The sequence below is a fragment of the Phascolarctos cinereus genome, unplaced genomic scaffold (assembly GCF_003287225.1).
Source record: "Phascolarctos cinereus isolate Bilbo 61053 unplaced genomic scaffold, phaCin_HiC Scaffold_2;HRSCAF=192, whole genome shotgun sequence".
In the NCBI taxonomy this organism is placed as follows: Eukaryota; Metazoa; Chordata; class Mammalia; order Diprotodontia; family Phascolarctidae; genus Phascolarctos; species Phascolarctos cinereus.
In genome coordinates this window covers 331,347,981-331,364,977 of record NW_027555625.1, presented here as the reverse complement: position 1 = coordinate 331,364,977, position 16,997 = coordinate 331,347,981, and the positions used below count along the sequence as shown (strand labels likewise).

General features: G+C 46.9%; 1 protein-coding gene across 2 annotated transcripts; it reads left to right on the top strand.

The window, feature by feature from the left end:
- The first annotated feature begins 1,618 nt into the window (after nucleotides 1–1,618).
- On the top strand, nucleotides 1,619–15,627 carry DDX41 (DEAD-box helicase 41). Of its 2 annotated transcripts, none has more exons than XM_020998765.2 (17): nucleotides 1,619–1,725; nucleotides 5,808–5,903; nucleotides 6,072–6,231; nucleotides 6,558–6,632; nucleotides 7,198–7,258; nucleotides 8,682–8,818; nucleotides 9,052–9,124; nucleotides 9,308–9,461; nucleotides 9,628–9,764; nucleotides 10,364–10,526; nucleotides 10,680–10,811; nucleotides 11,370–11,441; nucleotides 11,672–11,768; nucleotides 12,327–12,476; nucleotides 12,608–12,679; nucleotides 13,191–13,301; nucleotides 13,495–15,627. In XM_020998765.2, exons 1-17 carry the CDS (start codon nucleotides 1,657–1,659, stop codon nucleotides 13,629–13,631), a joined length of 1,896 nt encoding a protein of 631 aa, XP_020854424.1. In that variant the 5' UTR covers nucleotides 1,619–1,656; the 3' UTR covers nucleotides 13,632–15,627. The 2 variants fall into 2 exon arrangements, with proteins under 2 accessions (XP_020854424.1, XP_020854425.1); XM_020998766.2 differs by having other exon boundaries at nucleotides 1,623–1,725; nucleotides 10,364–10,424.
- The last annotated feature ends 1,370 nt before the right edge of the window (nucleotides 15,628–16,997 follow it).

The window sequence follows — 16,997 nt, the reverse complement described above, 5'->3', positions numbered from 1 at the left end:
TGTACATTTTAAAAGTATGTATTAAATTTTAAATGGTAGTAACTATATTACTGTGTCCCCTTCTGAACTTTGTTTTCTTCTGTGTTTTCTGTTTTATTGATGTTTTCTTTTGGTGTCTGTCACTTCTCACTAACTCACACCCCACACGAATATATCAAAAGATCTCCCCAGTGAAAAATAAGTACAGTCACTCAAATGTATGGCACATTGGCCATATATAAAAATGCATGTCTCATTCTGTGCCTTTAGTTTATCATTGCTCTGCCAAGAAGGCATGCTTCATCATCAGTTTTTTGAAGTCATGATTGATCATTTCATTGATCAGGGTTCTGAAGTCTTTCAGGGTTATTTTCTTTTACATTATTTCACTCGTCAGGCAAATGGTTTTCATAATTCTGCCTATATCATTCTATCGATTCATAAAATCTTACCAATTTTCTTTGAATTCTTCATATTCATTATTTCTTGTAGTGCAGTAATACTATGTTCACATACCATCATTTGTTTAGCCATTCCCCAATTAATGGGCACCCTCTTTGATTCCAGCTATTTACTACCACAAAAATATACACATATATGTATATACACACATACATATATACAGTACGCATGTATATAGACATTGACATGTGTGCATGTACTCGCAACACATACATGTATACATACATGTATACACATGATACACAGGCATATGTATTCCACATGGATCCTTTCTGCTATTTACTTCTTTGGGGTGTATGCTTAATAGTGGTATTGCTAGGTAAAAAGTTTGTACAGTTTGGTTACTTTTGGGATATAACATATAATTCCAAAGGGTTTTCTAGAACTGTTTGTAGCTTCACCAGTGGTGCCTTAGCATGCCTGTCCTTCCACATTCCCCCTAACCTTTGCTGCATTCATCTTTTGGCAATACGATGGGCAAAGTGTGAAACCTCAAAGTTGTTTTAATCTGCATTTCTCCTTAGTAGTGATTTGGAATCCACAGAGCTTTCACAGAGGAACTCCCCTTCAACTTGGTGGTCTTATTGAGATCCCAATACTTTTATCCAACTACAGAGAAGTTAGGCACCCGAACAATAGCAGAATATTACATATAGGAGAATAATAGTAAGATAGTGGCTATTTCTATTTGAATTTCATTGAAAAAGATGAGAACAAGATGACTAACAATAATGATGTTATACTAGTTCAATGATGATGATGAAAAATCCTGGCTTTGCTACCTAGTGACTGTGTGCCTTGGACTAGTTTCTTTCTTCTGGGCCTCAGTTTCCCTAAATGCTACGATAAGGGGATTAGAGTATTGACTATGATCTTTAAGAGCCATGCGAAGATTGCCCCACTCGAATGAATGAATTGCCTTCAAGCTCAGGGGCAGGCGGGGATGTTCAGTTCTGAGAAGATTCCCCAGGGGGCGCGCTTCTCGGTTCTTCCAGTATCCCACAATAACCCAGGCGCTAAACCCTCCCTTAGGCGTTTGGACTTCCGCTGCCCCACCGCAGGGCAACCAAATCTATCCTGTGCGCATGCTCCATCTCTGTTGGAAGGAAGCTTGTCCCTCGACGCAGCCCATAAAAGAGTCCAGGACCGGGGGGGTGGGGGTGGGGGGGGTTGCTGGGAGACAGGAACCTCCTCGAGGTGATTGGGTAAATTCATATGGAGGTGGAGTTCGTGCGCCACGTGACTGGCCCGCGCGACATGGAGGAGCCGGAAGCGGATAGGAAGGTAGGAGTCGGAGCGGGGTGTTGGGTCTCTGTTTGCTTTTCCCGCGACTTTCCTTGCCCTCCCGGTGTTTTTCAGCAGTGCAGTCAGCCAGAAAAAGCCCCAGGGCCCCTGAAGGGACTGGTCGGTCCGCAAACACTCACTTTTCTCCTCTCCCCCAATTTTACCGGTGGGCAAACCGGGGCCCCGAGAGGGGAAGCGACTTTACCAGCATCACACAGCGCGCCCGGGGCAGAGCCGGGGTGAGACCCCTGGTCGGGCCGAATCCGGGGCTCTCCCTTCCCCTGCCTCTCCTCTCGGCCTCCCAGGACGGGAGCCTTTGAGCCTGAGCTTCTTACTTTTGCTTCGCAGGCCCCACAGGCTCCTCCTCCGCACGTTTTTAAATGCATAAAACGAAATGCTCAGGATTAGGAAGGATCTGGTTATACCGAAAAACAGTTATAGCCGTGTTCTGCCCTTTCGCGTTCAGGGATCCCAGGGGGGCCGCGGGCTAAGAGCCCCAACCCGGGGAAGAAGGGGAGGGCCTGGGACCTGCGAGGCGACTGCAACTCCCATTTCCCAAACATTTGGGGGGTTTGCAGAGTTTCTTCCTCTACAATCCATCAGGAAACACTTATCGAGCGCCCGCTGTGTACTGGGCACTGTCCTGGGAGGGCGGAAGAGGGAAGAGCCTGAACAAAGCGTAGAGATGGGAACCCCGGGTGGGGAATAGGCTGAGAGGGGGAGTGAGGAGAGGTGTTTTATTGTAGAGGGGAAGTTCTCAGCCCAGGGGGGTTGTGGTTAGATTTCAGGGGTCCTGGAACTTGGATATGGGGGGATTCTAACTGTTTTCTGTTTCCACTGACCTCTAATTGAAATTTAGCATTTTATACAGTTAAGAGTGTAAACTACAAATATTCTGAGAAGGGTTTCACCAGATTGCCAAAAGGGGTCCATGGCATAAAAAAGGTTAAGAGCTGTTGTTCATTCGTGATTTCACATGTATGCTTTTTCCAGTATAGCTTTATTTCGTTAAATATTTAACAATCATATGTAAAAGTTTTTTAATATTAATTTTTTTTGAAAATTGAATTTCAAAATTTCCCTCTTCCAACCATTGAGAGGGCAAGCAATGATACAATTGTTATAATTGATGATGTGGTACATTGATACTGTTGCTAATTGTATTTTTAAGATATAATTGATGTATTGCTTGCCTGCTGGGTGGGTAAAGGTGGGCACGGGAGGGAGAGAGAATTTGGAACTCAAAAAAATGTTTTTTTCAAATAATTTTTTAAATGAATGTTTAAAATTATTGTTTTTTTAAAAAGCTCTTCTAGAATTGTAGAGAGGACTGAAGTCTTTTGAGTAGGAGTTAACATTGTTACACCTGAGTCTTAGGACAATTATTTTAGCATTTGTGTGAAAGGTAGATTGTTGAAGGGAAAGACTGGATGTGAGGAAGCCGGATGAGAGGCTCTGTAACAGTCCAGGCAATGAGGTGACTATGATTAGAGGGGAGAGAGTAGCTATGAGAAATGTGAAAGTGGGATGGATACTTAATTGATTGGAGGGGCATGTATGAAGGAGTGTTCTTTGTCCTTCCTCAGGAAGGTGATGTCATGATTTGCAAGTAAATTGGATTTAAGTGAAAGAGGTCTGTGCAGAGTCACCAGCCTCACTCTGTCTTCCAGAGCCATGTGGGTCCAGAGGCAAGATATAAATCAGGACAACTGGAGATGGGCCCTGGATGTATTGGGAGACCTTGGCCTTTTTAAGCTAAAGTCTTTCCCAGGTCTAGTCTGACTGAGGCAATGCCCTTTCAGTGATTGAGGCTAGATAAGAAACGAGGCAAAAAAACAAAAACCAAAAATCAGTCTGGGAGGCAAAGACCCTCATGGTTTCTGGCCGAAACAGAAACAATTGCTATTGGGTTTAAGGAATAGTCCTTAAAAAAGAAATCTAGCCCATAAACCCCAAGGTATCTTGTAAGGTTTCAGAGATTAAAATTGATATTTCTTTGGGCAGAGCACCATCAGGTAAGGGTATGATTCCCCATAGGCACAGAGGGAAAGGAGGGAGGAAAGGAAGGATGGAAGGAATTGTGTTGCCCAATTAGAACTGGCCACTTGGGTCCCAGTGGGACAACTACTACTACTGACTGATCATTGTTTGTCCTTCGTTCCCAGTGGGACAACTACTACTACTGACTGATCATTGTTTGTCCTTCGTTCTCCAAGAGAACCATGACATCAGGAAGGTGAAGTCATGACTTGGAAGTGAATTGGATTTAAGTGAGGGAGGGCTGTGCAAAGTTGGCAGCCTCACTTCCTCCTCCAGGGCCATCTGGATCCAGTAGCTAGACATAGATCAGGATGACTAGAGATGTGCCCAGATGAAGTAGGAGACCTTGGCCTTTTTTTCTGTGTGAAGGAGAGAGAAGAATCAAGGATACTAAGGTTGTGAACTTGAGTGACTGAAAGGACAGTGGTGCCCCCAACAGAAACAGAAAAGTTATCATTAGGGGCAGGTTTAGGGAGGAAGATCATTGAAGGAGTGGTCAGAAAGGTGGGAGGAAAATCAGGAGAGGACAGTGACATGGAAGCCAAGGGGAGTAGAGGATACCAAGGAAGAGGTTTGGGGGAGGGGTCCCACTGTATAAAATATGGAAGAGAAGTCAAGTAGTTGAAAAACTTGGGGAGGAAAACCCACCGTTGTATTTGGTGAAAAGAAGGTCAGTATTAAACTGGAAGAGTTGTTTCAGGAGGATAGTGAAGTTGGAAGCCAGGTTGCTAGGAATTAAAACAGGAAAAAATGCAACAAGTGTTTATACACCCACATACACATACACACCTTTGAAGAAGTTCGACAGCACATGTATTTCTTGCCTTCTCAATGGGTTGGAGAGGGAGAAAATTTGGAACTGAAAATAAAATTTAAAAATTAAAAAAAAATTAGAAGAGGTGAGGCAACATCTAATGAAAAGGTTCTTTACCTGTGGTTTTTTACTTGTTTAAAAATATATATAAATAAAAATAAAATTGCATTTTCAAGATAGTTTCCTATATATTTTATTTTATGCATTTAAAAACATTATTCTTAGTTTCATCAGACTTAGAAAAACTGCCCAAGGGGTCCAAGACACAGAAAAGATGAAAAAATTCTGTGCTACTGGATTGGGATGAACAAGCCTTAGATTGTAGCCCCAACTTTTGAAGTCTTTGAATTTGGGGAGCTTATTTCCCCTCTCTTGGTCTGTTTCCTTTTCTGTAAAATTGAACAAGATGATCTATCAGGACTTTTATAGCCCCTAATTTCTGATCCAGTGATCTTTCCCTGCCTATGAAGTGTGCATCCTCCCTTGTCAATAATAATGATTCACATTTCTTTTGCACATCATTGTTAAAAAGCACTTTCTTTGTGAACAGCTTTTCAGTATAATACCAGTTTTCTGAAAAGCATAGCACAGGCCTGACCATGTCACTGCCTTGTTCAAAAAGCTTCAGTGGTTCCCCATTTTCTCCAAGATAAAATATAAATTACTCTGGCATTTAAAAGCCTTCACAGTTTGTATCCAACATGTCTTTCCAGGCATATTCCACATCCCCCCTCATCACTCTCCTCAACCCGAGCCACCACCCCCCTCCCCAGCTCTGAGGTTCCAGCCCAGTTGGTCTGTTGGCTTTTTCCCTGACAAGATCTGGCTCTCATCTGGCTCTCTGCCTTTGCTCTGTCTGAAGTGTCTGAAATGTTCTCCTGCCTCACCTCCAGCTCAGTCAAGCGTCACCTGCATGAGGACTTTCCAGATCCCTTCTATTGTTAACGTTGCCCACCATCGCCCACATGACTTTAAATGTTTTTCACATTTACTCATTTGTACATCGTGTTGTCCCCGTGTCAGAATGGAAACTCCTTGGGAAGAGGGACTGTCTTCATTTTTTCGTCTTTGGATCCTCAGAGCCAAGCATAGTACATGGCACAGGAAATCTGCATTTAGTAAATGCTTGTTGAACTGAATTGAATTGAACCAGTTCCAAGTCCTGGGTTCATTTTGCTCCCTCACACTCCTCCTGCCCATTATCTATGTGACCTGTCACTTTCTTCAGAGGCCTCGAGAGGAGGAAGATGACACAGCAGAAGGCCTGTCAGAAGATGAGGACTACGTGCCTTATGTGCCCGTCAAGCAGAGAAAGCAGCAAATGGTAGGGAGTAAGATAGGGTGGAGAGGAGGTTTGCTGGGATGGTTTAGGGGTGCTGGTGGGAAGGGATGTTCCCAAGGCCCATGGAAGGAGGAGGGGGTGAGAAATCTCAGCCTTCCCAACTTGCTGAGGCTGCTGGCCCCTGGGCTCACTCCTGGGTCCCTTCTGCAGCTACAGAAGTTGCTACAGATGCGACGGAAGGGAGCGGTGGAGGAGGAGCAGAAAGACAGCGGCAGTGAGCCCCGGGGAGATGAAGATGACATTCCACTGGGCCCCCAGTCCAATGTCAGCCTCCTAGACCAGCACCAGCACCTGAAGGAGAAGGCGGAAGGTAGCATGGTTGGGGTGTGAGCCTGCTGGGGGAGCTGCCCCAGGCTTCTAAGAACAGGAGGGAGAAGGGAAGGAGCAAAAGCAGGGCCTAGTGTGGGCAGCAGGAGCCCCCTTTGGGATGGGTCTTCATTCTCCTGCTCCAGGAGTCATTTCCTTTCTGCCTTGAGCAGACCCTTATGTCTTTAAGTGGAGGCTCTTTTTTGGATAGGGGATTTCTGCCCAACTAGTAGTTGGATTAGACAGTCTCTGAACTCTTAAGATTGCTGGATGAGGGACTGCCTTGGGCTCAGGGCCTGGCTTACAGGTTCCCTCTGACTTATTCCCCAGCCCGGAAAGAGTCTGCCAAGGAGAAACAGCTGAAAGAGGAGGAGAAGATCTTGGAAAGTGTGGCAGAGGGCCGAGGTGAGTCCAGCGGGACACCAGGGCTACTTTTCCAGGTCAGGGCATTTTTTTTTATTTTTGTGGTAAGGCAGTTGGGGTTAAGTGACTTGCCTGGGGTCACACAGCTAGTGTCAAGTGTCTGAGGCCAGATTTGAACTCAGGTCCTCCTGACTCCAGGGCCTGTGCTCTATCCACTGCACCACCTAGCTGTCCCAAATTAATATTACCTTTGACTTCTACTATATTGATTTTACAATGTAATTGATTTTATGCTGTGTAAATTTTTGGGGGAGGTTAGGCAGTAGGGTTAAGTGACTTGCCCAGGGTCACACAGCTAGTAAGTGTTAAGTGTCTGAGGTCAGATTTGAACTCAGATCCTCCTGACTCCAGAGCCAGTGCTCTATCCACTGCGACACCTAGCTGCCTCCATATTTCCCAGGAATGGACACTGACCAGGTTGGGACAGCTAGCTCCCCTAGGTTCCCCAGGTACCCAAGGCCAAAGGGGCTGATCCCTTAAGGTCTAGACCTTGAAGGGGGAACAAGGAATTGGAAGCCTTCTGTAACATTGCTTTGTTTGACCTTAGCTCTCATGTCCGTGAAAGAGATGGCGAAAGGAATCACCTATGATGATCCCATCAAAACCAGGTACTAGAATCCAGAGTCATAGGACCTGAAAGCTGGGAAGGACCTCAGTGGCCTGCCAGCCCAGAAGGAATCCCTCCTACAACTTAACAACAAGTGATCATCCAGCCTCTGCTGGAAGGCATCCAGGAAGGGGGACCTGCCCCCTGAAGGGCAGCCCCTTCTACCTCGGGACCCCTCTGATTGTTAGGAAGCGTTTTCTGAAGTCTAATCTAAATCGGACCCTTTGCTATCCTAGCCATCACTGCTCCTGCTTCTGCTCTCTTGGGCCAAATGGAACACAACTAATTTCTTTTTCATGTGACAGCCCTTCAAGTACCTGAAATCATGACTCCTCCGAGTCTTGTCTTCTCTACTCTGAGCATCCCTAGTTCTTTCTTCATATGACCTGGCCTCGAGGCCCTTCCCTGTTCGGGTTTTCCTACTCTGAACACTTTCTGGCTTTAAAAGGGTCACCTTCTTAACCTGTTCTTCCCACGGTGAGACTGTCGCCTCCCTATTCTTGGAAGCTGCGCTCCTTCCTCTCAGTGCAGCCCGAGGCCATGTTGGCTTTTGGGGCTGACACATATTGAGCTTGCAGGGCACTAAAACTCCCAGATGTTTTTCAGACAAACTTCTCTTTATCTGTTTCTCCTCCATCTCGTATTTGTGAAGTCAGTTTTTTTGTGCCCAAGTCGAAGAGTTGTCATTTATCCTGATTGAATTTTATTAGCTTCAGCGCAGTGTCCTTTTGGGTCCTGATGCTTGTTATCTAGTGTTTTTCCTGTCTCTCCAGCTCAGTGTCATCTGCAGATTTTGGGGTGCATCTATGGCTTTATCCAACAAGTTGTGCCTTGAGATGGTAGCACACTGGAGGAAAAGAGGCTGGAATGGGGGGTCACAGGAGTTTAGGGTTGAGCTGTAATTGGGGTAGACTGGATGACTTGAGGCTCCTCACAGCTCTGATGTGTGATGCAATATTCTGCTCACTCGGTGATACTAGGCAAGTCATTTCATCTTTCTTGAACTCCAGTATCCAGATGGGGATAACAATACCACCAAGCAGTGTTGTTGTGAGCACAGCGCTTTTGTAAATTGGAAAGTGATCTGGAAATGAGTATTGTTAGGTTTTTATGGTTGAGGATCACCTTGAAGGGCTGGGGATGAAGAGGCTTAAGGGGAGGGTGATGGATGTTTAAGGAAAAGATCAGCTCCTAGCAGCTGGCATCAGTGCCAAGTCTGGACAGCCACTCAGGGCTCGATGTGCTAGTCAGTAAAGAACACTGATGGAAATGAAGAAGGAGAAGGCCAGCCATAGCCCCACGCCTCAGGGACCTCGCTCATGGGATGAGAAAGGTCTGGCTTTGGGGCTCAGGTCAGCTGACAGGAGAACCCCCAGCTCGTGCCCAGGGGCATCACCCAATTCCCTTGGTACCCTCTTACACAGTTGGAAGGCCCCTCGATACGTGCTGAGCATGTCTGAATCCCGGCATGACCGTGTTCGCAAAAAGTACCACATCTTGGTGGAAGGAGAGGGGATTCCGCCCCCCCTCAAGAGCTTCAAGGAAATGAAGTTTCCTGCAGGTAGATTTCTTTTTCCTTCTTTTCTCCATGTGTGGAAACATATAATATAAACATATAGGGCCCCTACCACATATTCTGATGTGCAGTGGTGTCCCTGGGCGGGTAGGTCTTCCCCATGATCAGCAGTCACACTGACTTGATATGTGTAGCCTGTGGATGGCTTGCTGCCTACCCAGGGGCAGGGGCTACTTCACGCTGGGGCATGATCTGGACTTCTGCTGTTCTGTCCACAGCCATTCTGAGGGGCCTGAAGAAGAAGGGAATCCACCAACCCACCCCCATTCAGATCCAGGGCATCCCTACCATGTAAGTGTGACCCCTTCTTCTAAGTGGTCCTGGCGAGAGACTCGCCAGATGTGAAGCTTGGAAGACTTGATCACCTGTGAGACTTAGGAGATAGTGCCCAGAGGCTCTCCTTGTTGGGTCTGACTCACAGGGTCACTTTCCTCTACCTTCTCCCTTCTTCTCTCCTCCTCTTTTCCTCTGTAGCCTTTCTGGCCGTGACATGATTGGCATTGCTTTCACTGGCTCTGGCAAGACATTAGTGTTCACTCTGCCTGTCATCATGTTTTGCCTGGAACAGGAGAAGAGATTGCCATTCTCCAAGAGGGAGGGGCCCTATGGGCTCATTATCTGCCCTTCGGTAAGTAGGAAGGATGGCTGGGGTGGGGTGGGGGATGCTCCTGAGAAAATGCCTTGCTAAGTGGGCTGCCCTGGTGAGAACCCTGACAGGGCCACTCCTGAACAGTGTAATAGGTGCAGCCTCGCACAAGGCCCACCAGGCTCTACCTGTCTCTTGTTGCTCATAGCGAGAATTGGCCCGTCAGACCCACGGGATCTTAGAGTATTACTGTCGGCTACTGCAGGAAGACAGCTCGCCACCCTTACGCTGTGCCCTCTGCATTGGGGGCATGTCAGTCAAGGAGCAAATGGAAACCATCCGGCAGTAAGTACGGCCATCCTAGCCTCTGGCAGTGCCTTCTGCTCCCTCCTGTGCCCTTCCACGGCCACTCTCTGTCAGGCCAGTCACAAGCCCTCCACCCCCATATCTTGAATCTATTGATCCCCCTTTCCTGTACAAGCATTTGCACTGTTATATCAGGTCTTGGATGTGCTAACTCAGACTAGACTTTTTCCAGCTGTGGGAGAGGATGCAGTCATGGAGTGAGTGATGTCCCTGGAAACCAGTTGGGAGGTTGTTCCCTTCTGCACATCTGGTTCCTGGATCAGCCCTCGGAGCTGGGCCTGGCCTTCCTCATCTCCCAGCTGGGCTCCCCCAGGCCTGGGCCTGGGCTCTGAGTCATTTCTTCCTTTGCCTTTTGGCATGTGCACCTAATCTAACTCAATTAGTAGTGGTCATTGACTGCCTAGGCAGAGTCCTGTGGTTCTCATAGTCCAGAGGAAAGACTGATCCTGCCTCATGCCTTTGATCCTTGACTTTAGCTTCTGTTCATTTCAGTTAGCATCTATTAAGTTCCTGCTGCATACAGAGCATTGTGCTAGGCACTGGGGGTACAGAGACAAAACAATCTCTTCCCTCTCCAGTGGAGTGCACATGATGGTGGCCACCCCTGGGCGTCTCATGGACCTTCTGCAGAAGAAGATGGTGAGTCTGGACATCTGCCGCTACCTGGCCCTGGATGAGGCTGACCGAATGATTGATATGGGCTTTGAGGGAGATATCCGAACCATCTTCTCCTACTTCAAGGTGCCTTACCCAGAGACCTCTCCTCACAATTCCCCCCCCCTTTCCAGCCTTGGCCCCACCAAGAGTCTTGGCTCGTGGAGAAATCTCTCCTTTCCCTCTCTTTTGTGTTTCTTCGCCCCGGTACCACCTCAGCTCTCTCCTTCACTCCTTCAGGGTCAGCGACAGACGCTGCTTTTCAGTGCTACCATGCCCAAAAAGATCCAGAACTTTGCTAAGAGTGCCCTGGTAAAGCCTGTCACCATCAACGTGGGCCGGGCAGGCGCTGCTAGCCTGGATGTCATCCAGGTACAAGGGGCAGACTTCCACATCAGCTTCTCCCTCAGCTGGAGACAGTCCCAGTGTTGAGGTTTGAGTAGTCATCCCCCATCCCCCATCTCTACACACCCACAGCTGCTCTAGCCAAGCTCAGGAAATTGAGTGAAACAATGTGTTTCTTATTTGCCAACTTCCTGCCCACCAGAAGGTTCCCTGGGCTTGGCCAGCCTTGGCTCTGGGCAGGACAGACTTCCCGTGGCCCAACAGGGGTCTGACCTGGATCCCCCTCTCTGTGGGGAGGGCTTTTTTGTCACCCGAAGCTTGGGAAACCTGAGAGCCACCAAGGTGATGGCAGCTCAGTTCAGCAAATAATTGATCAGTCAGTGTCTGCCGCTGGGAGAGACACAGCTTAGCTAGGACATGGCCCTTGCCCTCATGTGACTTAGTTTAGTTGGGAGATTTTATAGATATGACATTGTCTTTCCCTGTCCCAAGGCCCACTGGCAGAGGACTGGGCCCTGTGAGAGGGGACGTGAGGGTCCTGGTCAGCCTGGACTCTGATATTCTTTTCGGGGTGGGGATATGCAGGAGGTGGAGTATGTGAAGGAAGAGGCCAAGATGGTGTACCTTCTGGAGTGTCTGCAAAAAACACCCCCACCAGTGAGTCTGCTTGCTGCCCCTTCATAACCTACCGGGGGCAGGGGGAGTGGGAAGGATGGGCCCTACCAGCAGGGGAGAGGGGTCATCCTTGTGGGAGGAGATGGAGCGTGGTTGGTAAGAAGACTCCCTGGGGCTCAGAAGCCAGGCATAGCAGGAGAATGGTTCCGGGTTCTGCCCCCACACTGGCGCTGGTTAGGTCTAGGTGTGATATGTGATGCTCATCGGGGCAGGTGCTGATCTTTGCAGAGAAGAAGGCAGATGTGGACGCCATCCATGAATACTTGCTTCTCAAGGGCGTGGAGGCTGTAGCGATCCATGGAGGCAAAGGTGAGTGGAGAGGAGCCAGGATAAAAAACTTCTCCTATAAAGGCTACTTCTGACAAGGGGGCTGCTCTGACAGGATTAGTCAGTGGTCAGTAAACATTTATTAAGCACCTACTATGTCAGACATGCTGGGGATACATGTAAGAAAAAGAAAGACAGTCCCTGTCCTCAAGGAACTTACAATCTAATGGAGGAAGACAATGTATGAGAGAAAGCAGGGAAAGGGGATGGGAGCCCCTGGTGTGGGGCATGGTCATGAAGTCAAAACCGAGCAAAGCAGCTGAAAATGAAGACCACTGTGGCTGGAAGGTGAGGCCTCCTGGCAGCTGAGAAGAGCTGGTGCCCAGAGTTTCATTTGTCCCCTTTAATCCTTTTATCCTTTGGGCTGCAGTTAGTTTTTCACTTTGCCCTCTCTTCTTATCCTAGGTCCCACCCTTGTTCCCATCCCTGACCCTGCTTGGCCATAGCTAACCTTTGGTTCTCCTGACTCAGCCCCAGCGCTGTCCCCTCCCTTCTTCCTCCAAGCCTTGACATCCCTGCCATCTTCCCTGTTCCTTCCAGATCAAGAAGAACGAACCAAGGCCATTGAGGCATTCCGGGATGGGAAGAAAGATGTCCTAGTGGCCACTGATGTGGCCTCCAAGGGCCTGGACTTTCCAGCCATTCAGCATGTCATCAACTACGATATGCCTGAGGAGATTGAGAATTATGGTGATGAACCAGGGAGTGGGGAGACTTGGGGCTGGGCTCCTGACTTCCACCCTCAGGGGACGGGGCTTTGGTAGGATTCTGTGGTCACCTGTCTCTGAACCTTGTCCCTTCTCTACCCTCTTCTTTCTCAGTTCATCGAATTGGCCGGACAGGGCGCTCTGGGAATACAGGCATCGCCACCACCTTTATCAACAAGGCCTGTGGTGAGTGTGTAGCTCGGGAGGGGAGGGATGGGACTCTAGGAGGCATCTTGGGCCAGGTGTGGTGGAGCCTGAGGAGGCGGTCCTGGCAGGACCCTGGGGTCTCTTGTGTGGGGTGATGGAGGCTCCTGTGACTCAGGAGACCCCCCCCCTCCACTTACTATTCTTGTTCTTTATTAGCTGTGTCCTGGCCAAGTGACCAAGTCTTTGAGGTCATCTCATAGAACGTTTGATAAGAGCCGTATCACTGTGTACATCAGGGGTTTTGTGGGAAATACTCTGGAGGATACAAAAAACTATTTTTAGTGTCCAATCCAGACAACTCACTTAAGATAAGCAGAAGTCGAGGCTCACAGAGATGAAAACAGGCCCAGGGTCCCCCAGAGCCGGGACCAGAACCCCAGGCTCCCAGAACTGGTCCCTGTGTCAGGCAGATCCCGGGGTGGGCATTGTCCCAGGGGTCCATCTCTGGCTGACCTGAGCCTGATGCTTCTTTCTCTGTTTTCTATCTTAGACGAGTCAGTACTTATGGATCTCAAAGCCCTCCTGCTTGAAGCCAAGCAGAAGGTGCCTCCTGTGCTGCAGGTCCTCCACTGTGGGGATGAGTCCATGCTGATCATTGGAGGTGATGCCTGGATCGGGGCTGGGGTGGTGTCCAGGGCACCCGTGGTCATTATGGCTGTTCTTAGCATGGCTGCTGTGTGGGCCCTCTGGGGAGTCTTGGACGTACTCCTGGGCTTTGTTGGGAGAGGAGTGGCCTTAGGGTTTGGTGACCTCTGAGGTCTCTTCCAGCTCTAAATGTCATCATCCTTTTCTAGGAGAGAGAGGCTGCACCTTCTGTGGGGGTCTGGGCCATCGCATCACCGACTGCCCCAAGCTGGAGGCCATGCAGACCAAACAAGTCAGCAACATTGGCCGCAAGGACTACCTGGCCCACAGTTCTATGGACTTCTGAGCCCCCCCCTCCCCTGCAAGGTTGGAGCCAGAAGACCAGGTGCCAGCAGCCCTCTAGGAGAGACCACCTGGATTCTCTGCTTGGGCTGGCCCTACCCTGCCCCTAGAGGGGGCAGAAGACCTGCTGTCTTCCACCTTTTCATCTTCTCCTCCTCTGGGGGTGCCAGCTGTTAAATTAGAAGGACTGAGCTCACGTCTAAAATGTTTTAAGCGCTGCAAAGCACCTTTCTCCAAATAACCCTATGAAAAGGTAGTGGGAAGGAGTGTTAGCCCCATTTTACTAAGAAAAAACTCTGAGACTTTGATCCTCTCAGCTGGAAATGTCAAAGCTAGGATTTGAACCTAGGTCCTCTGGCTCCATGCTACATCTCAGTGTGGAATTCAGTACTTCGTGTGTTCTGGCTCTGTCACTGGCCATGCACAGAAGCCTTCTCCTCTCCTCCCCCACTCCTACCGCTCAGCCTCACCTTCATGCCCTGGAAAAGCAGGCTGAGACAAGTACCCGTTTCAAACTCTTGGCCTAGGCTGTTGTGCAATCCTTCCCTGTTGTGACTTCTTGTTCCTCTTCCCCATAGGCTCCACCTTGGTCAGGTCCAAAACTAGTGGGAGCAGATGCACATTTCCTAAGTTGTAGGGTAGCCCGCTGTGTGGGTCTCTTCCTGGGCTCCTGCTTGCCTATCTCCCAGCCTCTTATTTCTCTTTCCTAAACTCTGTCCCCTCCCCAAGGACCATAACTAGTAGGTGGAACAAGCCTAGAAAATTGTGGGGTGAGGGAAGGCAGGTTGGTTTCTGCTTTTAAGTGATGTTTCCTGTCCATTCTATTATAACTTATAGCATTTAGCCTCATACCATTTGCCTCCCAAATCTTTCCATAAAGTTGATTGTAGGAGTGAGGGTTGAAAAGTCCCATGAGTCCCAGAAGAGGAGGGCCAGGGCCTGCTTGACAGTCCCCTTTCTTGTAGCCTCCTAGGCCAAGTCTCTTTTTTAAAATAAATTTTTATTGATAGTTCTTGTTTTTATGTCACTTAAATTTTCCTCTATGTTTTTCTGTTTCCCCTTTGCCAAAGAGCTATCTCTTATAACAAAGATTTTTTTTTTCAAAGAAAAAATCAAAATTGATCAGTGCATCAGAAAAATCTGACATTATGTGCGACATTATGTGCGGTGTCCCACAGCCATGTTCTCTACCTTTAGAGGAGTTGGAGGGAGGGCCTTTTCTCATATTTCTTTATAATATTGAAATATTCATTTTGACTGGTTTATGATCATGATTCTTTCCATCTGTGTTGACATAGTCTTTGTGTATACTGTTTTCCTTACTTCTCTGTATACATATTTGTCCTTTCTCTTAGTACAGTCATATTCCATTACATTCACCTACCATAATTTGTTTAGCCATTTCCTAATTGTTGGGCATCCCCTTTGTTTCCAGTTGTTTGCTGCCCCCAAAAAATGTTGCTATGAATATTCTGGTGTCTATGGAGCCTTTTTGTCAGTGACCTCCTTTGAGTATGTGCCTGGCAGTGGGATCTCTGAGTCAAATGTTATAGAGATTTTAGCCGCTTGATTTGCATAATCCCCATTTGGGTTCCACAATGGTTGTACTAATTCTCAGCTCCACCAAAATGTATCACTGTGCCTATCTTCCTACAACCCCTCCAACATGAATTATTCCCATCTTTTGTTATCTTGGCCAATTTACTGGATGTGAGGTGAAACCTTAGGATTGTTTTGATTTGCATTTCTCTTATTAATGATTTGAAGCATTTTTTTATATGGTTGTTAATAGTTAGCATTGTTTCTCCTGAGTAAACTGTTTATATCCTTTAACCATTTATCTGTTGGGGAGTAGCTTTGGGTCTTATGTATTTCTGTTACATATATGTGTACACACACACACACACACACACACACACTCACACATAATATTGAATACTAAACTCTTATTGGAGAAATTTGATTAAAAAAAAAAGACTTTTTTCCAAGAGGTAAAACTATCCCTGTTTGCTGATGCCGTGATTGTTCACTTAGAAAATTCTAGGGAATCAGTAAAGAAATTAATTTGAGACAATAGCATCCGTCAAAGTTGCAGGCTACAAAATATATCCATAAAATCAACAGTATTTCTATAGAATGACAACAAAATCCAAGAGGCAGTAATAGAAAGGGAAATTCCATTCCAAGTAACTACATAATGCATAAAACATTTGATTCAGCCTATCAAAGCAGATTCAATTCTTGTATAGATTTAATTACAAAATGCTCTTTAAAGAAATAAAGAACTTAGCTGGAGGAATATTCAGTGCCCATAGCTGGGCTAGGCCAATATAATCAAACTAAAAATATGACCAAAGTGAATTTATCATTTTAATGCCATGCCCATAAAACTTCCAAAGAAATATTTTACCAAGTTAAAGGAATATTTAAAACATTTTTTTTAATTAAGCATTTTCCCACCTTGCAATGGGAACAAAAGAAAGACAAAACTTTGTAGCAAATATGCATAATCAAGCAAAACAAATTTCCGCATTAGCCATGTCTAAAAATGTATGTCTAGGGGCAGCTAGGTGGTGCAGTGAACAGAGCTGGAGTCAGGAGGACCTGAATTCAAATCCAGCCTCAAACACATAACACTTACTAGCTGTGTGACTGTGGGCAAGTCACTTAACCCCAATTGCCTCACCAAAAACAAAACAAAACTAAAAAACTGACCATAAGAATGTATGTCTCATCCTGCATCTTGAGTCTGTCACCTCTCAGTCAGGAGGTGGCGAGCGTCCTTCATCATTGGTCCTCTGAGATTATGGTTGATCATGTTGATCAGAGTTCTTGAGTTTTTCCAGAATTGCTTGTTTTTACGCTGTTGGTGTTATAGTACAGTATTCTGGTTTTACTCATTTCACTGTGGATCAGTTTATATAAGTCTTCCCACATTTCCCTGAAATCTCTTAAAATTTGTTACAGCGCAATAGTATTCCATTACACTCACAAGCCATAACTTCTTCATTCCCCAGTTGATGAGTACCCCCTTATTTTCCTTGTACTTTAACTCTACAAAAAGAGCTATTATAAATATTCTTGTATTATGGGTCATTTTCCCCACTTTCTAGATCTTTTTGGGGTATAGGCCTGGTAGAGTTATTGCTAGGTCAAAGCTCCTGCACAATTTAGTGACTTGACGCATAGTTCCAAATTACTTTCCAGAGTGGCTATGCCAATTCATGGCTCTACTTAACAGTATCTATCAATAAACATTTATTAAGCAGCTACTATATGCTAGGCTTTGTGCTGTCCTCCCACAAACTCTTCAACAATAGTCATTTTCCTTTTTTGTCAACTGTCAGTCTGATGGTTGTGAAGTGTAATC